Source organism: Otolemur garnettii, unplaced genomic scaffold (assembly GCF_000181295.1).
Source record: "Otolemur garnettii isolate 467f Iridium unplaced genomic scaffold, OtoGar3 scaffold00023, whole genome shotgun sequence".
NCBI lineage: Eukaryota > Metazoa > Chordata > Mammalia > Primates > Galagidae > Otolemur > Otolemur garnettii.
In genome coordinates, this window is record NW_003852418.1 from 6,755,778 (window position 1) to 6,780,930 (window position 25,153).

General features: G+C 47.6%; 2 protein-coding genes across 5 annotated transcripts in view; both read left to right on the plus strand.

Annotated features, from left to right (window-relative positions):
• Positions 1-5,910, plus strand: part of HNF4A (hepatocyte nuclear factor 4 alpha) — a 67,260-nt gene extending 61,350 nt beyond the window's left edge. For 3 of the 4 annotated variants that reach the window (XM_023511900.1, XM_023511901.1, XM_003787617.3), the window contains exons 9-10: positions 1,407-1,559; positions 2,639-5,910. In XM_023511900.1, the coding sequence (XP_023367668.1) occupies positions 1,407-1,559; positions 2,639-2,781 (296 nt within the window). In that variant the 3' untranslated portion in view covers positions 2,782-5,910. The remainder of the gene's footprint in view (positions 1-1,406; positions 1,560-2,638) is intronic. The other variant, XM_003787618.3, reaches the window with a different exon arrangement.
• A 10,849-nt stretch (positions 5,911-16,759) lies between these two features.
• Positions 16,760-25,153, plus strand: part of TTPAL (alpha tocopherol transfer protein like) — a 35,309-nt gene continuing 26,915 nt past the window's right edge. The window contains exon 1 of the mRNA XM_023512040.1: positions 16,760-16,809. The gene's annotated coding sequence lies outside the window, so the exon portion shown is untranslated. The remainder of the gene's footprint in view (positions 16,810-25,153) is intronic.

Below are 25,153 nucleotides of genomic sequence, written 5' to 3' on the forward strand. Positions count from 1 at the left end.
AAAAAAAAAAAAAAAAAAAAAAAGATACTAGATTAAGGAATCTGGAAAAAACAGAAGGCAGAATCAAAGCGAGGATGTTTGGACTTGGGATTTTGGAGGTAATACAGTTCCTAGTGATGACATGGCCGGGAGCAAAGGTTCTCAACCTTGGCATTATTGATATTTGGAACTGAATAATTTTTCATCCTGGGAGAATGTCCTACGCATTGTTCATCTGCATCCTTGGTCTCTACTCATGAAATGCTAGTAACACTTCTCCAGCAGTGGCAATCAAAAATGTCAGACATCTCCTGAAGGGCCAGAATCGTCCCCAGTTGGGAGATGCTATCATGTGGCAGCTCATTTAAGTCTCACTTTGACCCTGTGACTGTGAGGTAATTATGAACCAGGTGTCATTGAGATCAAGGTCAGGGGCTTGTGTCTGTTGCCAGATAAACTTGGGTAAGATACTCTCTCTGGGCCCTGTTATATCTCACCTGCAGAATAGGATAATAATTGCTATAGGATTGTTGGAAGGATCAAATTATGTAAAATATGAAAAGAGCTATGAAACAGTGCCTGGCACATGATAGGTGTTTGATAATTGTTAGTTATCACTGAAAGATGTACTTTAGAAGTCTCGTAAACTTTCATCATTGTCATATTACTGGCTATGGTCTATTACTAAACTGTATCCTATGTAGTATTAGGGTACATGTCCTGGCACATTTTTTCAGGAAATCACTGTGTTCCAAAGACATTGCTAGGCTCTAAAAAAAAAAAAAAAAGGAAAAATACACTTGTAATTGTCATGCTCAAAGACAGAAGAAATGATTGTTTGCAAAAGTTGTGTTATAGATAAATTACCATGAGAATTCTAAGGAAGGAGAGAGGAAGGAGGGCGAGGAGAATCAAGAGAGGCTTCCAAGAGGAGGAAATATCTGATCTGGGGTTTGGACTTAGGGGTATGGGGGGTGGAGAAGGCATCTCTGAAGGAAGATGCAGTGAGACAGGGAGGATGTGGGTGCTATAAATAGGCCAGGTCGACTCAAGCAGAAATATGGGAGATGAGGCTGAAAGGTGAGTTGGACCAAATAGTTGAAGGAATTTCATGGCAAGGAGCTTGGAGAGCCATTGATTAAATCCAGTATGTTATTATGCAACTAATACACTGCTCATTATAATATTTAAATGACCTCACAGTTACCTTATATGCTCCTTGTTTTTTCAAATTACTTTTGTCCTCTTGGTTTATTGGGCCCTCTCAACACCATGGTAAGCCTCAGTTTACCAGCTCAGGAACAGGTACCCAACAGCCACTGTCTGTGTTGGATGGGTGGTTGGTTGGCCACACTTGAGGAAGATGGTGCCTCGAGCCTGTGGTCTTTATCCCAGACTCTCCTGATGGATCCCCTCTCTACCTTCAGGGTCCTCCAGTGATGCACCCCATGCCCACCACCCCCTGCACCCTCACCTGATGCAGGAACACATGGGCACCAACGTCATTGTTGCCAACACGATGCCTGCTCACCTCAGCAATGGACAGATGTGTGAGTGGCCCCGACCCAGGGGGCAGGCAGGTGGGCAACCTGGGCTCTACCTGGCAAGGGGTGAGGATGGGGGGCCTAAGAGTTCTCTGTGCTTCAGGGTAGGGGAATGAGAGGTGGGTTGAGGTGACTGGTGGATTGACAGCCTCTCCTGAATAAAGCTGTCCTTGCAACGAGGCAATCCACTGGATGAGGTGACCCATTGGGTAAAGATGTTCACTGGATGAGAAGTCCATTAGGTGACATCATCCAGTAGGTAAAAATCTGCATTGAAGTAAGGCTTCAGGTAAGGCTATCCATTAGATAATTAGATGAGACTGTCCTTTGGGTCATGATGTCCACTGGGCCAGACCACCCTCTGAGATAAAACCTCTAGTGTGTGACTTTGTCACTGAGCAAAGATCTTCAAAGAATAAGATCATCAATAGGATGAGGTGGCCCACTGAGATGACACAGTATTTCATTGAGATTGTTCTTTGAGAAAGTTGTTCATTTTTTTTAAGTTTTATTTTAGAAAGTCACTCAGAGGAAGAAAGTTGTCCATTGAATGGAGTTGGCCAGTTGGGTCAGAGTAACTTTCTGAACCTGTGGTGAGGGTGGGGCCAATTAGTTTCTATTATTCATCTCCTAAATAACTAACAAATGGTATTTAGGGGGGCCATTTCTCCCTGGATCTCAATGGCTGCTCCTCTTCCTTTTCAAATTACTTTTGTCCTCTTGGTTTATTGGGCCCTCTCAACACCATAGTAGGCCTCAGTTTACCATGAAAGAGTCACACATCTTATTGCCCTTGGGGACAATATAACCAGAGCCCTGCTTTGGGAGAAATAGGCCAAGATTCCCTATCAAATGATGGAAGAGATGTGTGGTAGGACCTTCCAGAATTCTTAGAATTTATACTTCATGAATGGGGATTGGCAGAAGGTTTGCTCCATGGAGACCTTAGGATCTATCTTAGGATTATCTGGTTCGATACTTTCCTTTTGTAGAAGAGGAAACTAAGTTAGAGGTGGCAGAAGGGTGGGGAAGAGATTCCCCAGGGCTCTTCATTTACTCCCTCCCCTAAAGGCTGGGATTTTGAGCAGCCCCTTTCTGTCTCTTTGTCTTTCCAGCCACCCCTGAGACTCCACAGCCCTCACCACCAGGTGGCTCAGGATCAGAGCCCTACAAGCTCCTGCCAGGAGCCATTGCCACAATCGTTAAGCCCTCTTCTGCCATCCCCCAGCCAACCATCACCAAGCAGGAAGTCATCTAGCAAGCCGCTGGGGGTCAGGGGCTCTGCTGGCTCCCCCCAGCCCCTTCAGAGAGCACCTGGTGATCACTTGGTCTCAGCAAAGGAAGGAGTGACACCAGGACCAGTCCCAGAGTGTTAATAGAAAGGGCGAAGGGCCCAAGCACGTGGGCTGAGGGCCACATCCCATTGCCACCTTTGATGCCCTGCTCTGGGAGATACGGCTTTGACTTGGGGAGATCTCAGCTGGAAAGTCCTCTGTTGCCTTGGACAAACTTATGTTGAAGCCACTGCCTTCACCTTCATCCATATGTACCCCCAAGATCACCCCCGAAGGACAGCTGTCTAGAGAAAACACAGGGCCCTGCTTAAATCCAGCTCCCTGTCCCTAGACTGGTGCTGCTTCTCTCCTAGTCCCAATCATGGTATCCATGCACAGAGCACCTCACTCCTCGCCCTTCTGCTGTCCCCACTGCCAACACCCCTCTCCCTCCGCTGTCACCCTCCTAGGCCATCCTGTCTTCTTCAAAAGCCACCTCTCCAGAAGCTGGGGGAGGCTTGCAAACAATCTCCCAATCATCCCCCACTGGGGCTGGGCAGAATGCAGGAAACTTTATTCCTCCCCCTTTTCTCAGGGACGTGGGTGGGTCTTCAGAAATGGCCCCTTTAGGCTTTCAACCTAGAGAGCGAGCCAAGGTTGACAACCACAATGGGAACTTGGAGGGAGGGCTGGCGTGGTCAGAGGAAGCATCTGGGAAGAGGCAGATTGTGCGCCAGGCCTTTGAGGAAGAGTGGGATTCTGGCTGATAGAGCAGGGGAGACAGGACGTTCCAAAGAACAGCCTGGACAATGGCCTGGAGAGAGGAAGAATGGCATGGGAGAGAGAAGCACAGAGGGAGAGGGCCTGCAGGTAGGCATGGGTCTGGAATGCTGGGCTGAGGCCCTGAACTGGGGAAGGGTGCAGGGAGGCGAGCTTTCAGAGACAAATACAGTGAGTGGAGCAGGGAGGTCAAGTGCGGTCGATGACGTCATGCAGGTGAGAGTGATGTGGCTTGGAAAAGATAAACCCTCAGATTAGAGGGGCATTAGGGAGGACCTACCCCCAGGGCCTGTCTCAAACTCTCCCTTACTCCCAGGCCCTATCTTAAGGCATTTGACCTGTGTCCTCTTATTTTTATCCTCCCTACTGTCTAGAGCAGTGGGTCTCGACCTTCCTCATGCAGTTCCTCCTGTTGTGGTGACGCCCCCCACCATAAAATTATTTTCGTTGCTACTTCATAACTGTAATTTTGCTACCGTTATAAATCGTAAATATCTGATATGCAGGATGTTTTTAGGCGACCCCTGTGACAGGGTCGTTTGACCCCCAAAGGGATTGCGACCCACAGGTTGAGAACCTCTGATCTAGAGATTGTTACAGAAGATGAAGTTGAGTTCTAAGAGGTGATGAGATTTTTTTCTGACACTCGTGCAACTGATATGAGTGCCAAGTCAGGACTTGACCCTAGGCCTCCCCAGATTAGGAGCTCGTAACCACAGTAGTTGAACATCTTCTCCAAAAGGGCTCCTCTGTCCTCATCGTGATTGAACTAAGGGACTTCCTGACCCTTTCACCCACCTCAGAAAGGAAAGGCCCATTGTTCCCAGGAGCCTGGCCAACTCTTGGGACTAAGATTGGCCCAAGGCTGCACTAAAATCCACTTAGGGTCCAGAATCCCATTTGCTGATAAATGTTAAGGAGAATTCATGATTCTTGACCCTTTGTCTCTTTCGCTCCCCAAGTCTGGGGGGGGAGGTGGCAGGGGTCTGGTCAAGCCTGGGGGTGGAACAGTTTGAGAGTGGGGCAGGCTGTGAGGCCTACTCTGGGGATTGACACTCAAGGTTCATTGTGGACATATTAAACCCCAGGATGGAGCAGCCAGCACCTCATCCATGCAGAATCTTGGAAGCTTTGGGTATAGTCTGGAAAATGCCTTTGGCCAGTGGGAACAAAAGGGATGTGTCCTTGGGATGGAGGGATGAGTATGTAGGAGAGTGAACTATTAGATAGACTGACCACCTACCCTCCACCCAAGGCTGGCTCTTCTGAGCGGATGGGAGCAGTATCCCAGTGCCTAGAAATTCCACCATTGCTGATTATTTCTTTTTGCAAGAGTCACGGTATGGACGCATGGGCAGTGCATCAGAGAGAAAGCTCCACATCCTCAGCACTGTCAGGCTTGGCCCTCCCCAGTCCACCAAGCCAAGTTCCCAGTCCCAAGAGACACTGCTCCCTGCACAGAGCTCCCAAGCATCCTTCAGCCACCTTACTCCAGGGCCCCAGAATCCCTGCCAGCCACTGCAGATACAGCAAGTCGTGGCAGCTGGGGTCTTTCCGGACACTGTGGTCATCCTCAGTCTGTTCCTTCACCCCCAAGTGTGGCTCAGGCCTCTGTCATGGGAGCTATATTGAAATAATATCCCATAGAATGGAGTGGGGTACCGGTGGCCTTTAGTGGTAGCAATCTTTTGCAGCAAAGGGTGGTCCTTTCCCCCAATCCACCCTTCCTGGAGGAAAAATCCGTCCTACTTTAAACAACTTTACTGCAATTCAGGAAACATGAAACAGAGAAAAGTTAACTTTTCTGAATCGAAGCTTGACACAACATCGGAAAATCTTTTTCTCTTTTTATCCCCCCTACCTGAGTTGTGGTCCTAAAACAAAATCTGGTGGACCAAAACAGGGTCGCTAGGGGGCACGTGTGGGCACTATAATTCCTCCACCAACACAGGTCCTTCTTTGGGCAGCTCTCAGGAGCTTCTAGAATCCCTATGGCTCTCCTAGGAGTGGATGGAGGAGGGAGAGAGTTGGAAATGGATGCTCTTCTAGTCCTGCAATGACAAATTCAACTGTCTCTGCCAATTTTTCTGTGATCCACCCTGATTCAGAAGAATTGTGAAATTCTCATCAAGCAATTCGGGAATTGGGCTGGGTCCCGTCAGATGGGTCCCAGATCCTCCGGTGGGTGTGAGTGTCATTAGGTCCTGCGCTGACCTCCGAGAATCCATCACTGCCGCCCGATGGGGCAAAGAACCAAAAACCATTTCTTATTCTTGTGTGTTTTAACGAAAGTTTATAAAAACAAAATAAATGGCGGGTATGTTTTCTAAGTATTAGCATGGGTGTCTTTTCTTTCCGGTGCTGTAAGTAAGAACGAGGGTAGTCTTACAGTTCTTTACAGTGTACCAAACACTTTCAAAGCCACGATTAGTTTTAACCTCATCAAAAGGAGAACAGATTAGATGTTATAATTACTTTACAGATGGGGAGACTGAGGCTCAGGGGAAGTGATTTTCCTTGAGAGGCAGAGGGGGACTTCCAACACTGGGGTCTTGACTCCAAGGCCACAGTCTGGGGGGAGAGTCAAAGTTGATCCTCCCTCCTGAATGGGGGAGAGACAAGAAAAGAGGTGATGGAAAAGTCTGGAAAAACAGCAAAAGGAGCCAACAGTCACCTACCATCAAGGTCCACAGTGGGGCCCCTCTTCTGGGTCACCTTAACCAAGCTGGGAATCCTAGCCTACCAGCAATAGGAAATGAGTAGCCACAGGGACATTTCATAAAAGTGTTGTGTTTTTTTTTTTTTAAAAAAAAGAAGAAAAGTAAGAAGTCCGCTTGTGAATCTCCAGCCAGGTGTGTAGACACTTAGTCTTCTCCCCTGCTGACCTAGGCAGATGAACTTGTGTCTTGGCCACCACCGACCACAACCCCATATTCCCTTGGGGGTGTTTATAGCTAGCTTGTGAGAGCTGACTATTAGCTTCCCTTCCCAAATCCCTGTTTGCCAATGTCACCTTAGTAGCTTGAAATTGGCCACAGTGGAAGCATTTATACCACAAGGCCTGACCAATGACACAACTCAGGGCTTTCTTTCCTGTAGAGCTGGTTCTTACACGAATGCACACCCCAGCATTCAGTGATGGCTAGACTGTGGCATGCCTGGGTATGTGGCACTGGGGAATGAGAGTAGAGCAGGGTGACCCTTTTAGCGTCTCCCAAAGAAGAGAAGACAACAGTTCTATTCTGGGAATAACAGTCTTGGAAATCAATGCAACCTTGGGCAGGTCACTACACCTCTCTGAGCCTCATCTATAAAATGGGATTGATATTTACTTCAAAGGACGTTGCCAGGATTGATAGAATAAGGTAACAGTAAGTGAGAGCTGCTGTTCTATGAGGTGCACAAGAGAGGTCTCCACCCAGCCCCTTTCTGAGAGGCAAACCATTAAGTTCTCCAGCCTCAAGAGCACCCATGAACTTCCTGTCTGATCCCTGGGGCTTCTTCCTCCTTCCCTCTTCTGTCCATCCCTCCAGGAAACATTCCCGATAACATAATGGAGACCTGCTCCATGCCACTGCCAGCATGGACATGGTGGGTGGGGGCCAGAGAAGGTGACTTGAGTCCTAAATTGTGCTTAACAAATCCATATCAAAACCATAAACCCTGGGCTGCCATAAATTCCTCTGGCCCCAACTCCTCCAGCTCATCAGCCCTTTGCCCCAGTTAATCTCAAACCTCATCACAGGCGGCCAGGCAGTCAGGCTTGCTTTCCACTTCAGTTGCTAAAGAAGATCAGCTCAGGTGACAAACGGCAAAATCCCCATTTTAGAGATGGTAACACTGAGGTTCAGAAAGGTGAAGGAACTCGTCCAGGGCCACACAGCTAGAAAGCCGTTGAGCCAGGAATGGAGCCCACACTACTTCTACCAACCCAATGAGTGGCCTGCTCAAGACTTAGGACTTCTGAGGAGTCTCCTCTTTTTAGCCCCTCTACAAAGATTGTTTGCCTGAGTCACATTACTAGAGGCTTCTTGTTCCTTTATCCTAAATGGAGCCCCTTGGCTCAAAGTAGGCACCAGAAGTAGAAGGGACCTAAGTGATAAGCAGTTTGAAAGTCCACAGAAAGCTCCAGGGAGTGTGAATGCCCCTCCATGCCACTGCTTGCGACTGCCCTACTACCAAGTGCTTAGAACCCAGATCGCCTTTGATCCATGGATCTCAAGTCCATGTGTCATATGTAAATTCCAAGATGTGATCTAAGATCTGAGTCACAGGGTCTCATGCATCTGTTTGATGATGGTGGAAGAAACCAAGTCATGACACCAAGAGTAACACGTACAGAGCACTTTCTCTCTGCCAGACATTGCTGGATGTCACTGAATCCCCACAATAACCCTCCGAGGCAGTCAAGGAAGAAAGGCCTCACCCAAGGTCCACAGCTGGGCCACAGCTGATCCTGTGCCTACTGTCTGGCTCCTGGGGCCATGATGAGGAAATGGAAGAGGACACTGGTGACTGTCACTGCATGGTGGGCACAGGAGGAGCATGAACTGGGGAAAGGTCATCATGTGACAAATGTCAACGGTTAAAGCCACATGTCATGTCATCCTGGGATTATGAAGAAGGCGCTCCCTTCTGGAGCGTTCCATTTTCACATGGAGGGAAAATGAGAAGCCCTTGGCTACTAAGAGCCACAAGAATAAGGGGACGTCTGGTGAGTGGTAGCAATGGAGTGCTGTGTCTTTAAATCGGTTCATCACCATTTGTGTTTATTTGTTTATTTGTGTTTTCAGAGACAAGGTCTCACTCTGTCGCCCAGGCTGCAGTGCAGTGGCACAATCAAAAGCTCACTGCAGCCTCAAATTCCTGGGCTGCAGCCATCCTCCGGCCTTGGCCTCCCAAAGCGCTGGGATTACAGGTGTGATCCTGGCTTTTATTCTCTTTATTTAAACTTTAGGTCACTGACATAACTAGGAAAACAGTATCATTTGCTGTAAACAGGTGATTGCAAAATTAAAGTGAAAAGAAAACAATGTTCTTTTTTTTTTTTTTTTTTTTTTTGAGACAGGAGCCTCAAGCTCCTGGGTAGAGTGCTGGGGCATCTCAGCTCACAGCAACCTCCCACTCCTGGGCTCAAGTGAGTCTCCTGCCTCAGCCTCCCAAGTAGCTGGGACCTCAGGCGCCCGCCACAATGCCTGGCCATTTTTTGGTTGCAGCCATCATTGTTGTTTGGCGGGTCCAGGTCGGATTCGAACCCGCCACCTTGGGTGTACGTGGCTGGCGCCTTAGCCACTTGAGCCACAGGCGCCGAGCCAGAAAACAATGTTCTTAAGCTGCAGTTGGATGCAGGTGCCCAGGGATCTGCTCTTTGTTTCTTTATTAAAAATGAAAATTGGGGCAGCGCCTGTAGCTCAAAGGAGTAGGACACTGGCCCCATATGCTGGAGGTGGCGAGTTCAAACCCAGCCCCAGCCAAAAAAAAAAAAAAAACGATAAAAATGAAAATTGTGGGGCCAGGTGCAGTGGCTTATACCTGTAATCCTAGCACTCTAGAATGGCGAGGTGGGTGGATTTCTTGAGCTCACACATTCAAGACCAGCCTGAGCAAGAGCAAGACCCCATCTCTAAAAATAGCCGGGCATTGTGGTGGGTGCCTGTAGTCCCAGCTACTTGGGAGGCTGAAGCAAGAGAATTGATCGCTTAAGCCCAAGAGTTTGAGGTTGCTGTGAGCTGTGATGCCACAGCACTCTACCCAGGGCGACAAAGTGAGACTCTGTCTCAAAAATAAAAATAAGTCAATAAATAAATAAAAGTGAAAATTGACAAGTATGAGAGTTGTTAGTGTAAGTGTAAAGGCACTTTCTCCTTAAAGATTTCAGGGGAAGACTTGTAAAGAGAAAGACTCTGGGGACAATGTCACTTACTGCCACTCCTGTGCATCCCTGAAACCTCCCAGCATTCCATGGCAGGCCCTCATCCCACTCCTGGAAGCCTATCTGGCTGGTCTGTACACAAGTGCTGGGGGACTCAAATACTTGGCAGAAGAGTCTGGAAATGGGAAAGCACTGGAAATTTGCAGCAGGGAAGTCTGTGGTCAGATCCATATCTTTCATTTAAAATTGTTCTAGTGGCTTGACGCCTGTGGCTCAAGTGGCTAAGGTGCCAGCCACATACATCTGAGATGGTGGATTCAAATCCAGCCCGGGCCTGCCAAAAAATAATGATGGCTGCAACCAAAAAATAGCCAGGCATTGTGGCAGGCGCCTGTAGTGCCAGCTATTTGGGAGGCGGAGGCAGGACACTTGTTTGAGCCCAGGAGTTGGAGGTTGCTGTGAGCCATGATGCCATGGCACTCTACCCAGGGGACAGTTTGAGGCTCAGTCTCAAAAAAAAAAAAAAATTGTTCTAGCTAGGCTGGGTGTGGTGGCTCATGCCTACAATCCCAGCACTCGGGGATGCCAAGGCAGGTAGATTGCTTAAGCTCACAAGTTCGAGATCAACCTAAGCAAGAATAAGACCCCACTCTACTAAAATAAAAAACTGAGATAAGAGGATTGCTTGAGCCCCAGAGTTAGAAGCTGCTGTGAGCTGTGATGCCATAGCACTCTACCCAGGGTGACAAAGTAAGACTCTGTTTCAAAAAAAAAAAAAATTGCTATGGCTGCTTTGGAGTAGACAGAACTTTGTGATGAATGAAGACACACTTGTCCTGGGTCAGGTTTAGAGATAGTAACGTCTGCATCAAGGTAGTGGCAGTAGAGTAGAAGAGAGGACCAATCCAAAAGATATTCATTCATGCATGCACTGAACAAATATTTAATGATTGCCTATGGCTCACTGAGCACTTTTTTGAGTCTGAGAGGTGGGCCCGGCAAGATGAGAAAGGACCTTCTAGGCCATGAGAAAGCTTACATTTTACAATAAAATAAGATAATAAATGTCACTTATAGTAAATGCCATAGGAAATTCTTAGAAGTAATGCCTTCATGTTTTTAAAAGGCCACTCTCTGCTTTAGAAGTGGAGTACATGGAACAGGAGTGGATGCAGAGAAGCCCACAGGCAGCCTGTGCAGTGGCCTCAGTTAGAAATAATGACAGGTGGATGAGGGTCATGTAGCAGGCAGAATTCTAAGGTATACACACACCTTCTCTCAATTATTCAATCAGACATTAAGCTGGGTGCTACTGTAAAGGGATTTTGCAGATGTACTTAAGGTCCCAAACCAACTGACTGTATGATGGGGAGATTTGACTTGGTGAGCATGACCCATTCAGATGAGTCCTTAAAAGGGACAGGGCTCTTTCTGAAAAATGAAATTAGCAGTGTGAGAAGAATTCCACATGAGAGAAATTCTCTGCTGCTGGCTTACAAGACAGAGGGGACCACTTGGCAAGGAATGTGGGCAGCCTTCAGAAACTAAGAGAGACCTCTGGCTAACAAGCAGCAAGGAAATGGTGACCTCAGTCCTACCACCATGAGAAAATGAATTCAGCCAACAACAGGAATGAGTTTGGATTCTTCCCTAGAGCCTTCAGGTAGGAACACAGCCCAGCTGACACTTTGATTTCAACTGCATAGAACCCTGGCAGAGAGAACCCAATCCTGCTGCATATGGACCTCTGACCCACCAAACTGTGAGATAACAAATGGGTGTTTTTTCAAGTAACTACATTAGTAATTTGTTATGCAGCTGTAGAAAATGAATACAGCCCAGGCATGGTGGCACATACTTGTAGTGCCAGCTACTGAGGAGGCTGAGGCAGGAAGATTGCTTGAGCCTACTAGTGTGAGACTGCAGTGAGTTATGATCCTACCATTGCACGCCAGCCTGCACAACAGAGTAAGACCCTGTCCCTTAGAAAAAGAAAAGGAGGAAGTGTAGGTAGCAAATAGATTATAAGTGAGGGCTTCACTCTGGCTCATACCACCGTCAAGGTTGGAAAGAGGAGGAGGAGCCAGCAGTGAACAAGTAAGATGGATGTAGATGGTGAATGCAGGGATCAAGTGATGTTGCTGCAGGCCTACTATGTGCTAAGTATGCTGGGTGTCCTCTTTGTCTTCCCTGGTCACCTTGGTGAGGTTGTGGGCAGGTGCAATGAACTATCCTTGTGATACAGACAAGGGGGAGCGACTTGCCCTGGCTCCACATACAAGATAATCGTGGCAAAGTAAGAATATCCACGCTGGTGTGGCCTGCACGCCATTTATTTGTCAAATGAGTGAATGAATATCTCTGTGCTCCAGGTGGTGAAGTTTCACCAAAAGACTCAACCTGAGGATCTGAGAACATGGTATTTTTAGAGAAGTTGAGGCCATAAAGCTTGCTTCATTTCCGCCTTGTGCAATCCCCAACCCCTCCTCCCCCCCCCCCGCCCCGTGGTGCTGAGATTGCTCCCCGGCCTTGGGAAGGGCTCCTCAGGCTTATCTCAGGGGGACAGTGAAACTGTAAAAGCCTTTATGGCTTTCAGATCACGTCTGGCAGGGGCAGCGATTGTTGCCATAAACCCAAGCCTGCTAGGCGGAAGAGGGCAATGCCCTGGGCTGAGAGGAGTTGGGGACAATTGAGCAATGCCCAGGGAGTGGCCTCTGCTGAGCCAGGTACTTTGGGGCCTGTGGGCAGGGCCTGTCACAGGCTTACCTCATTTCATCCTCGCATAAACCCTGAGAGACAACAAACAGTTGTTGCAATATCTCTAAAAATTCCATGCCACGCCCTGTTTTGCATTACAATATCTCCAAATTAGGATGTGTCTTTAAATCCCTGGCGTCCCACATAGGTCAGGTGGTTGCCATGACCTAGTTTGCTCTGGTCATTATTTCCGGTGGCCAGACTGGACAATCGCACTCCCTTTGTATTTAATCACAAATAACTTAGGGACCCGTTTGAGGAAGGCACTCGAGTCCTGGTTGTTTCCTGAAACCTTCCATTGGCACCTTCCCATGAGAGCAAGAAAGCGCCAGGGGCAAAATCTGCAAAGAATCTTGGAAACAGTGAAGCGTCCTTCCATGAAATGTGGCCTGATGAAAGCATTTAATAGTATGGGGGACGATATTGCATGAAAAAAACGCAGATAGTGAAGACTCTCAGTGGAAAAGTGACCTCAATGAGCAGGTGTTGATTGTGCAGAAGTTTTAGAAAAAAAAAAAAAAATTTTTTTTTTTGAGACACAGTCTAATTCTGTCGCACTGGGTAGAGTGCAGGGGCATCATCATAGCTCACGGCAACCTCAAGCTCCTGGGCTCGTTGCAGGTGTCCTCAAACTACGGCCCCATGGGCCACATGAGGCCTGCTGAGGACATTTATCCAGCCTGCCAGGTGTTTTTGCCGCCGCTGCCTGTCCTGTTTAGCAGCCAACTCGTCCCGGGGCCCACAGTCCGGCCCTCCAATGGTCTGAGGGACAGTGAACTGGCCCCCTATTTAAAAAGTTTGAGGACCCCTGCCTCAGCCTCTCGAGTGGCTGGGACTACAGGTGCCTGCCCCAACACACAGCTAGTTCTTCTATTTTTAGTAGAGAGGGATTCTTGCTCTTTCTCAGGCTGATCTCAAACCCTTGAGCTCAAGCAATCCATCCACCTCGGCCTCCCAGAGTACTAAGATTACAGGTGTGAGCCAAGGCAGCTGGCTAGGAATTTTTTAAACGAATTTATCTCACTTACATTTTTATTTTTATGTATGTACAAAAGTGATATGTGTTTGTTTGTTTTTTTTTTAAAAAAAAAACATGTCTAAGTCTCAAAGAGCCTTTTTAATAAATATAATATAAAAATTACAGGCTCAGCCGGCGCCTGTGGCTCAAGTGGCTAGGGCACCAGCCACATACACCTAAGGTGGCAGGTTCGAATCCAGCCTGGGCCCGCCAAACAACGACGATGGCTGCAACCACAAAAGAAAAAAAAGAAAAAGTAGCGAGGCGTTGTGGCAGGCACCTGTGGTCCCAGCTACTTGGGAGGCTGAGGCAGGAGACTCGCTTGAGCCCAGGAGTTGGAGGTTGCTGTGAGCTGTGATGCCACAGCACTCTACCCAGGGGGACAGCTTGAGGCTCTGTCTCAAAAAAAAAATTTTTTTAAAAATTAAAAAATTAAAATTAAAATTAAAATTACAAGTGATAAGAAGGCATTAGGTAGTAATTCGATCGGCAGTGTGTTTTCTTTCTGAGTGCCTCTTACAACTGAAAGTGAAAACACTCGTGCCTCTTACAACTGAAGTACCTCAGGTCCAGTTTCCCATTTCATAGATGATAAAACTAAGGATACAGAGGGCACAAGTCGAATAAGCTGGGGCTCAGCTCTCTCTGTCAACAGATCCTATGCTCTGTCTAATATCTGAGACTAACCTGGATACAGATTAGTGCCCAGACTAATTAATACTCAGACCTGGGAGACTAAGACCTCCCAGGTCTTGCCCCAGACAAACATCTCCAACTCTGCCACCTCAAGGGGCTCTGGGAGACAGTGAGCTGCTCTATTGTTCAAAATTCAAGCACTGAAGGGTGGCAGGAATCACCCCTGCTTTCGTCTGCCCATGTCAGCAAGCCTAATCTGGTCAAGTCCACCCCAATCAGGGCTGCTACGCACCCTTCACTCTCTTCCTGGGGCCTTTAATCACCTGGTCTTGGACCAAGCAAACCAGGCTCTTCCCTCATTTTGCAGAGGAGGAAACTAAGACCCAGAGCAGTCCCTCTGCCCAGGACATCCTTTCTTTTGACCCACTTTGAATCCTTGGTTCTCCCTTCCCAGCTTGTCTCTTCTGGATCTAAGAAATCTATAAAGTTAGAAAGAGCACTGGATTTTGAACCCTGGATTCCATGCACTGCCCTGCCACAGACTCACCCGTGACTTTGAGAGAGTCAGGCAGAGGCACCATCTTGCTGAGAGGTTGGGGCCAAACTCTACCAGACACCTTTCCCATCCCCATCGCATGCTGCTCCTCCCTACTTAGGACGCTCCAGGGGCTTCCCATCAGTCCTGGAACAAACTCAAACTCCTCTCCAGGGCCCCGAGGCCCTATATAACCTGCCTTCTGATCACATGCCCAAGGTCATCTCCCTGTGATCACTCCATCCCTTGGCCTCCTCCCTGTTCCCTGACCCACTAAACCTGTTCCCATTTCACAGCTTTTACCCTGATGTTCCCTTTGTCTGAAATGTTTTTTCCTTACATCTTCCCATGGCCACTTCCTGCTGATCATTCATGTTCTGCTTAAATGCCACCTCTTGGCAAGGCCTTCCTTGATCAACTTAGCAAAATATATGAGGTTTTTCAGGCTGTACAGTCTCCATCGCTACTAAATCTGCCCTTATAGCATAAAAGCAGTCACAGGCAATGTGAAGTGAATGGTCATGGCTGGGTCAAGGGAAACTTAATTTACGAAAGCAGGCAGCAGGCTGGATTTGGCCCATGATGCGAGTTAGTGCCAACTCAATACGTGGTTTGATCTTCTTCATCACACTTACAACTATCCAAAATCTTTGTTTATTGATTCATTGTGTTCCTCTGCCCTTCTCTCCCTAAACTGTTAATGCCATAGGAATAGGGACTTTGTTGGTCCTGCTCAATGCTGCCAAAGTAACCAGCCTCCATCCTGGTTTCCTGGTATCCACACCATTGTGCAGTCCCCTCCCAAAGTGAATAGAGCTGGCCCATGGAATCATCAGGACATTGTGGAAACAATGGAGTGTGACTTTTGAGGTGAGATAATGAAAGGCCTGTGGCTTCCATCTTGCTGTCTTAGATCGCCAGTAGCCATATTGTAAGGACACTCAAGCATTTCTATGGTGAAGTCCACCCGGAGAGGAGGTGAAGCCTCCTGCCAACTACCAACCACATGGACAAGCCAAATTGGAAGTGAATTCTGCAGCCCCAATCATGCATTCAGGGGACCATGGTCCCAGCTGACATTTTGACTGCAACCTCATGAGAGATCTAAGCCCAAACTGTGCCTCAGCCATGCCGGAAGTCTCAGCACCTCAAAACTAGGAGTTAATACATGTTTGTTGTTTTAAAATTGGGATAATCTGATATGCAGCCATAGATGAGGAACACAGGTTCCTGGCACAGTGTCTGATACATAGTGTATGTTCACTTAATAGTGGCTAAGAAATAAGTTAGGTGATTCATAAAGATAGGACACATTACAAAAATATTTGAAAGACAAACAATATTTATATGAACAAATATAATTGTATACATTAAATAATACATAAGGCACAATTAAAACTTTCCTAAGAAGCTGATAGTTTTTGGACAAGATGCCTGTATAAGAATCTTCCAACCTTGAGACTGCAAGCTTCCAAGATTGTTAATTTCTGGTATCTAATGCTCTCTATGTCTAGGATTGTATGATTTAGAGATTTTAGGGTCTTGTTTCACCAAGTCCATGATCCTAAAAGTTCACAACTCTGGCTCGGTGCCTGTGGCTCAAGCGGCTAAGGCGCCAGCCACATACACCTAAGGTGGCGGGTTCGAATCCAGACCAGGCCTGCCAAACAACAATGATGGCTGCAACCAAAAAATAGCCGGGTATTGTGGTGGGCGCCTGTGGTCCCAGCTACTTGGGAGGAGGAGGCAGGAGACTCGCTTGAGCCCAGGAGTTGGAGGTTGCTGTGAGCTGTGATGCCATGGCACTCTACCCAGGGGGACAGCTGGAGTCTCCTGTCTCAAAAAAAAAAAAAAGTTCACAACTCTGAGATTTGAACATCTTGTGACTTATTTATTCATCACAAATCTCTCTGCCAAGCACAGGGCTGGGAGCTAGGAATTCAGTAACACAAAAAAAAAAAGAAAGAAAAATAAAAAGACTGTTTTTGCCTCATGAGCTGCTGAGGACACAGACAAGGCCACAGGCACATTGATGCATAGTGAGCTTTGTCATGTGGGTGAGCACAGAGACTGGGGTGAGAAACGTGAAAAAGGAAGAGGCACCAACCTCCAGAGCTAGAGCATACAGGGCATCTGGTCAACCCAAACCAGTTCAGTATGAGCTTGGGGGTGGGGGCCAGAGGGGAGAGAAGAGGGGTGGAGTGGTAAGAGGCTGAGGCCAGATGGCAGAGGACCGGGTCAACTATGTCAAGGAGTTTGAACTTTATCCACAGGGCAAAGGGGAGCTAGTGAAGGGTTTTAAGGGAAAGAGTGACACGGTCTGCTTAGTATGTAGTTTGGAAAGATGCCTCCAGCTGCTATATGCATGTTTGGAAGGAGGAGAGGTGGGAGAGAAGGCTGGAATGAGACTCCAGGTGAGAAAAGAGAAGGGCTGAATGCATAGGACATGGGCCTGATTGAGACATTTCATCCACCATGTGGGGAATGGATGGTGGGGGTGGTTACACCTGGGAGCCCAGGTCTCCTGGACTTTGTGATTGTGAGATTCTCTAATTCTGCGTTCAATACTCTATAATTCTTTGACACAAAATGCCCAATGAGGGCGGCGCCTATGGCTCAAAGGAGTAAGGCATTGGCCCCATATGCCGGAGGTGGCAGGTTCAAACCCAGCCCCGGCCAAAAAAAAAAAAAAAAAAATGCCCAATGACATCACTAGATGTTTATACTCCTGACCTCACTGCCTCTGTCCCTCCTTTCTGAGCCTCAGTGTCCCTTGCTTGCAAAGTGAGGATTATCACCACTGTCCCTGCAGAGCAGCCATGGGGGTGACAGCTAGTGTGTCCTTGGCACCTCTGCAAAAAGGTGGTCTATAGTTGGCGTGTTTGCCCTGAAGTGCTTAACACGCAAGCATTGTCAGGAAAGAACTGGATGTTGACAGAATACAAGAGATCAGAATGGAAAAGCAGGACAGGTAAGGAAGAGCCCGTCCTTGTCCCCTCCTGGGGACCTGGGCTTCTCTGGCCTTTGGGCTTCTGCCTTGGCATCCGGTGGCCAGATTCGGTTATTTCCTTCTAGGTATCAGCAAGTTTCAGGGCTGGTTGTGGGTTTCCCCATTTCTGTAGCTCCTCCAGCTCTCCCTCCAGGTCTTAAATTCCCCACAAGTGCCGCAGACACAAGCTGGGAGTAGCCAGGCAAGATCTGCTCTTCCCTGGACAGGTCCAAGGCAGGCCAGATCCCACCAAGGTGATTGGAGCTGACCTGCTGCTCACAACTCAGCCCCCCTTCTAGGCCATGCTGCAGACATTCCCTCCTAGCTTACTATTCCATTGGCTCCAACACATGCAGCTCTTTAGAGATAGAACTCTACTTCATCTCCCCAAAACAAGTGGTCTCTTGAACCACACTCAAGGCTTATGTGTGCTCCTGCATTATAATTAACTTCTTGCCAATGGTTCAGTTTTAATTCAGTTTAATCCACAAAATGTCAATTGAATAACATAACTAAGGGCAAACCCCCAGCACTGGCAGGACCCTGGGAGACCTGTTCACTGGTTAGAGGAGAAAATGGGAGGCCAAGAGTGGTGGGCCTCAAGCTTCCTAGTGCTTAATAGAAGAGTTGGGCTCAGAGTCTGAGGCCAGAGGACTTATCCTATTTCTTTGTACATAGTAAATGCTCCACAAATGTCCATGAAATAAAAAAAAAATTTTTTTTTTGAGACAGAGCCTCAAGCTGTCCCCCAGGGTAGAGTGCTATGGCATCACAGCTCACAGCAACCTCCAACTCCTGGGCTCAAGGGAGTCTCCTGCCTCTGCCTCCCAAGTAGCTGGGACCACAGGTGCCCGCCACAATGCCTGGCTATTTTTTATTTGGTTACAGCCATTATTGTTTGGTGGGCCCAGTCTGGATTCGAACCCGCCAGCTTAGGTGTATGTGACTGGCGCCTTAGCCACTTGAGCCATAGGCTCCGAGCCATCCATGAAGTTAAATTGAACTAGGAGTTTCCGTGACATAAGTCACATACATTTTCAGGCTAGCATGAGCCCAACTATTTCTGGAAGGTGATGAGAGACCAGAAAGAAAAGTGGCCTCTGGAAAGGTGGACTAGATAGCTATGGTCAGAGGCGGTAGGAAGGGTCCTGCCTATTTTATGACCTTTTAAACTTTTTTATGTTTGTTTGTTTATTTGTTTTGAGACAGAGTCTCACTATGTCGCCCTCTGTAGAGTGATGCGGTGTCATAGTTCACAGCAACCTCAAACTCTCAGGCTTAAGGGATTCTCTTGTCTCAACCTCCCAAGTAGGTGGGACTATAGGCACACACCACAACGCCCAGCTATTTTTTGGTTGTAGTTGTCATTGTTGTTTGGCAGGCCTGGGCTGGGCTCCGGTGTATGTGGCAGGTGCCCCAGCCGCTGAGCTACAGGCGCCAAGCCAACCTTTTGAACCTTTTGAATGTTGTATTTTCACCAAGTGCATACAGAATGGAATCAATCAAACAAACAATCACAATTAAACAAACAATGCAGGGAGCCAGGCTCTTTGGGAAGTCCTTGGCTTTGTGCATGCCGTTCCCTCTGTAATATGCCCTTTCCTAGGTTTTCTCCTATACACCCTACACTCAAATGTCCTGTCTTCTGCGGCTTATCCCCACGTCCCTTTGATGGTCCTTCTCCTTTGATCACCACCTCCACGTGCACACTAGCCAATTCCTACCCCTGTCTGTCCTCTCTGCCCCCTGGGAGGCATCTGTGCCTTCTGACTTCCCTTTGCATTTAGTCAACCAATGGGAGGAACCAATTAAAGGGCAGGATGAGGGAGAAACGGGGTGTTCATGCCCCCACCCACCCCGCCTTGTTTGGCTTAATTTTAGCAGAGGCTACATTGCTCCACGGCCTCAACTCCCATCTTGGCCTCACTACCATGGCTCCAGTTATCTCTGGGTCAAGTAACACTGTTCTCTCTCTTGCCCTTGGGGTGCTAACAGCTCCCCACCACTGCTATTCCCTGGATGCCTTACCCCTGTAAGCACTCCCTTCCTTCAATTTGCTTCAGGTAAACTAGCAGTCCTCAACATGGGATGACTTCGTCCCCCAGGGGATGCTTGGTCATGTTCTGGAGACATTTTTGGTTGTCATGACTGGTAGAGGGGATGCTACTGGTAGAAGGGAGAGGACGGTGACAGTGCTAGACATCCTACCCTGCACAGGACAGCCCCTCACCCAGAATGTTCCAGCCTCCAGTGTCACCAGTGCTAAGACTAAGAAACCCTGATTTATGTCCTTGGGACTCCAACTGTGCCCTGCCTGGAGCTGGACAGTTCATGGCTAGAGTCCTGCCACACTTTCTTTACTGTGGTTTGATTTGCCAGTTTCCACACCGTCTGCTGCCACAGAGGTGCAAAGAACTAGCCTTTCCTTCAAGCCACCCGAGTGCAGTGGAGAGATTTTCAGTGAGCAGCGTCCCTCCTCCAGCAGTCTTACGTCCTTGAAGACAATGTCTCTGTTATTCCCCACATGGCCCCAGTAGTAGGAAATCAGCAGACATTTGCTGATTGGGCCAAAAGAGCCTTCTTAAAAGAGACAGAGGGCTAGTCTCCGCAAGTAAACCAGATGGTAAGAAACCTGGTGAGTTTCCCTATAAGAAAAATACCCAGGTGGCTGGGTGTGGTGGCTCACGCCTGTAATCCTAGCACTCCGGGAGGCCCAGGCAGGTGATTGCTCGAGCTCATGAGTTCGAGACCAGCCTGAGCAAAAAGCGAGACCCTGTCTCTACTAAAAATAGAAAAAACTGAGGCAAGAGGATCACTGGAGCCTGGGTTGGAGGTTTCTGTGAGCTATGACGCCATGGCACTCTATCCAGGGTAACAGCTTGAGTCTCTGAAAAAAGGAAAATACCAAGGAAATGACAATCAAGCAAATATTTATGGAATGAATGAATAATAGTCCCAGGGATATGTTTGAACAGGCAAGAGAGAAGACAAGTACCAGTGTCCCATATCTCTAAAATGGGTATAATCTTAGACCCTACCTCCTAAATTTGTGTGAGAATAAATTTAAAGGAAATTACAGTGTTGCCTAGTAAAATACAAAGCTTTGTGATTGGCCCAAAATAAACAGTGCCCACTAGCTGTCCAGGGAAGTGATGAAGGAAATGCCTCAAGATGGGGGCTGGGGAAGAGCAATCCCACTAACGTGGGGCTGCTTTGCCCCCCTGGGCCTCAGTTTCCCAATCTGTAAAATAAGGAAAACAGAGGTAAAATTAGTGCTTTGCAGATATTATATTATAGGGATGCATTAGAGGGTTCAACTATATTATGATTCAAACATCATTTTAAAAATCAAATCTATAATTTAATAAAAGCAAAAGGCCATTTTTTTTTTTTTAGACAGTCTCACTTTATCACCCTGGGTAGAGTGCTGTGGTGTCACAGCTCACAGCAACCTCAAACTCTTGGGCTCAAGCAATTCTCTTGCCTCAGCCTCCCAAGTAGTTGGGACTATAGGAGCCCCCCACAAGGCCCAGCTATTTTTTTAGAGGTGTCTCAGGCTGTTCTCAAAACCGTGAGTTCAGGCAATCCACCTGCCTCGGCCTCCCAGAGTGCTAGGATTGCAGGTGTGAGCCACCGTGCCTGGCCATGGCCACTCTGTTAAATTACAGGGAAATGTAACCATCAGAAGGCCTAGGGTGCTCTGGTCATCCTGTTTTGTTCAGGGCTTTTCTGGTTTTAGCACTGAAAGTCCTGTGTTCTGAAATCCCTCTTAGTCTCTGCAGACTGTGGCATCTGGTACCCTAGCAGGTCAGATTTTAAAGATGATAGCTAGCATATGTGGAATGCTTATTTTCTGCCAGACATCGTTTAATGATTTTACAGGTATTAGTTCATTTAATCTTCACATTCCAAGCTATCTAAGTTTGGAGTTCCCATATTTAACTATGACCTCTACTGTATGTGTGTGTGTGTGTGTGTGTATATATATATATATATATGATGTATATATCATTATTAAGATAAATAGTCTCACTTTGTAGCCCTCGGTAACAGTGGTGTCAGCTCACAGCAACCTCAAACTTGGGCTCAAGTGATCCTCTTGCCTCAGCCTCCCAAGTATAGACACCCACCACAATGCCTAGCTGTTTTTAGAGGCAGGGTCTTGCTCTTACTCAGGCTGTGAGCTCAGGCAATCCACCCGCTTTGGCCTCCCAGAGTTCTGGGATTACATGCGTGGACCACCATGCCCCACCTATATCTGAATATATTTTAAAACATCTTTTGAAAGCGGGTCATGGTGACTCATCTGTAATCCTAGCGCTCTGGAAAGCTGAGGTGGGTGGATTGCCAGAGCTCAGGAGTTCAAGACCAACCCGAGCAAGTGTGAGACCCCCGTCTCTACAAATAGCCAGGCATTGTGGCAGACACCTCTAGTCCCAGCTACTTGGGAGGCTGAGGCAAGGGGATTGCTTGAGCCCAAGAGTTTGAGGTTGCTGTGAGTTATGACGCCACAGCATTCTACCAAGGGCAACAAACTGAGACTTGTCTCAAAAAAAAAAAAAACTTTTTAAATGATGATAATAACAATGATGGTAATAATAATAACAATGGAAATATATTTATAAACACTTTTGAAATAGTTATAATGATAATAAATATGTTAAGCACTCCAATGTACATTCCAGAGTTTAACCCAGTTTAACTGACACACTAACTTGGGCTGCCAAAGTGGCCGGTTCTTGCATAGACATCAGAAAAAAGTATTTTTGGCCACTTCTGCTGAAATAAAGCTGGAGTGAAAGATTCAGATGTCCATAGGCGCAGGTGGGTAATGTCAGTGAATGGCTGTAGGGCAAGAGGGAGTGGTAGGGATTGTGGCAAAATGAGAATGGAATGCATGTGCTGGGAAGATGAAGCCAGGACTGGAGTCCAGTCCCTTGGGATTGGGGGCCCAGCAATGGCAGGTCCTCCAAGAGAGGCCAGACATCCATCTTCAACGGCAGCTAATGAAATGAAACAATGAAACAATGAAAACAAACTGTGTCTGTGGGCCCAACCCAGCCCCTGCTTGCCTCCTCGCAAACTGAATGTGTGTTCAGATTGCCAGGCAGGCTGTTAAAAAAAAATCACCAATTGAAACTGCGATATATTCCTACAGTGGAACACTATAAAGCAACAAGAATAAATGAACCACAGCTACAGATGAAAAATGCGGATGACATTGCAAATATAAGCCAGATACGAAAGAATACACCTTAAGTTATGCCATGTGATTCCATGTAATGACCACCCAAGACAAAACTGTGCTCCAGTGTTAGGAGTCAGGATTGTGGTGACCCCGGAGAGGGACAGTAGTGAGTGAAGGGAGCTTCTGAGTGCCAGTGACATGGTGGTGTTCATTTTGTGCTGATTCACTTAAGTTTTGAGCATTTTCTTTTTTGAGCATATCTGTTATACTTCAGAATGTATCTAAACTTTTTTTTGTTTGTTTTTGAGACAGAGTCTCCCTCTGTTGCCCTGGGTAGAGTGCCATGGCATCATAGCTCACTGCAACCTCAAATTCTGGGGCTTGAAGGATCCTCTTGCCTCAGGCTACTGAGTAGCTGGGACTACAAGTGCCATGACACCCAGCTAGTTGGTTTTTGTTTTGTTTTGTTTTGGTTTTCTATTTTCAGTAGAGATGGAGTCTCATTCTTCCTTAGGCTGATCTGGAACTTCTGAGCGCAAGCAATCCACCCGCCTTTCCCAGACTGCTAGGATTACAGACCTGAGCCACCGTGCCCAGCCTATATAAACATTTCTGAAATACATATGCATAGAAACTGTTACTATCTGGGAATATTTGTCTGGGCAAAGCCGGACTGTGTTTGGATAGAAAGGAAACCAAATGCTGAAATAATCAGATTCCGAGCACAGGAAACACCTGATGACTCTTTTTGAATAACTGAAAAGAAGACAATTGTCAGGTATGCCCCAATCTGAAATTGCAGTGTTTGATTAAACAGCCTCATTTTTCTCGAGGATTGCTTTATCCGCTAATGTCAGAGTTAGGATTCGTGTCTGTTTGGCTCTCCTCTTCTACCCAAGTTCTGGAGCATTTAAAATCGTAATTTCCATGGCTTTTACACATCCAGCTTTCATGAGAAAATGGTTCCACGGCTAAAAGAATATGAGAAGCTGAAAGCTGAGGTTCTAAATTCTGCCTCTTTGAAGCAAGCTGCACGCAGCGGGATGGATGGGTGGGAGGGGAGACCCCATGGTGGGGCACATCGAGTCCAGCAGTTAGGAAGCTGCCACAGCCACTTCTGCAAAGGCAGGTCTCCATTTACAAAGGGTCTTTTCATCCCCCAGTGACTCCTCAGCACACAAGTCCCAGGGGCCTGCTCCGTGCCAGGGGACAGTGGTGTCACATGCGTCCAGTACACGTCCAGTCATTGCAAAGCCATGACTACTGACTGTGGGTGGTGTCATGAAAGCAGATGGCCTGGAGACTAGCTCCGATCTCAACCCCACCTCCCAACAATCCAAACTGACCACTTCCCGCTGCCTCTACTCCTCTGTCCCAGGTAGCCTCAATCTTCATGATTCTGCAGCCCAGTTGCCACTTCATCTGTCCCCTGCCCTACTCAGGCCCCAAATCCATTCTCTACTGTGTTTTTGTAAAACACAGATCAGAAGATGCTCACTCCCAGCCCTACCCCTACCCTGCCTCAGACTTGAAAGTTACCCCATCCCCCATAGAGCAACATCCAAATTCCTTCCCACAGCCCCCAGATCTCCACCCACCAGCCCAAGACCTCCACTTACCCTCACTACAGCGACAAGGTCCTGCCTCAGGGCCTGCAGTGGCCTCTGCCTGGAGTCTTCTACACTTTCAAAACAGTTGCTGCTGCACTTAGGATTCAGATGTCCCCACAAATGTCACCTACTCCCAAGAAACTGGAAACACAGGGGCCTCTTGGGAGAAAGACTGCAAATCTGGGGAGCAGGGGGAAATACTCTGTGTGGCTTGCACACCCTTTGAATTTTGTGCTGTGTGTGTATTCACAGAAACTCTTAATTAGAACAAAAAGTATCTCTTTGGAGAGGCCTTTCTAGGGAGTGACCTCAGTGACTTCCTCTTAGGGTGCTTGAATTTCCCCTCATGAAGTCCTTATGACAGTCTGCAATTGTCTTATTTGTCTAGGGTTTTATTTTTTCCTTTCTTTTTTTTGGTTTATTGTCTATCTCCCCTTCATGAGGACAGGGACTCTGTCTTATCCACCAGCTGGCACATAGTAGGTGCTCAAGAAATAGTCACTGAATAAAGGAAAAGAGAAGGGAGGGCAGGAAGGAAAAAATGTCTGAGTTGACCATTGGGAGTTAATCGGGCAATGCTGGGGGCGCGGGAGTTGGGCTCAGTGCCGAGCAGAGGGAACAGGTGGCAGTTAGAAGACCTGAATGAAGAAGGTGTGAATGGAACTGGAGTTGAGAGAGCCAGGGGTGTGAGGCAGCAGGACGGTGCCCATTCTACAGAGGAGTATCCAAGGCTCAGAAACAGCAGGAACTTGCCCAAGTCATCCAGTGTAACGGGGTCTGAGCTTAGAATCCAGGCTCCGGCTTGGCGCCTGTGGCTCAATCGGCTAAGGCGCCAGCCACATACACCTAAGGTGACGGGTTCGAATCCCCTGCCTGGGCCACCAAACAACAATGATGGCTGCAACCAAAAAATGGCCGGGCGTTGTGGCAGGTGCCTGTGGTCCCAGCTACTTGGGAGGCAGAGGCAGGAG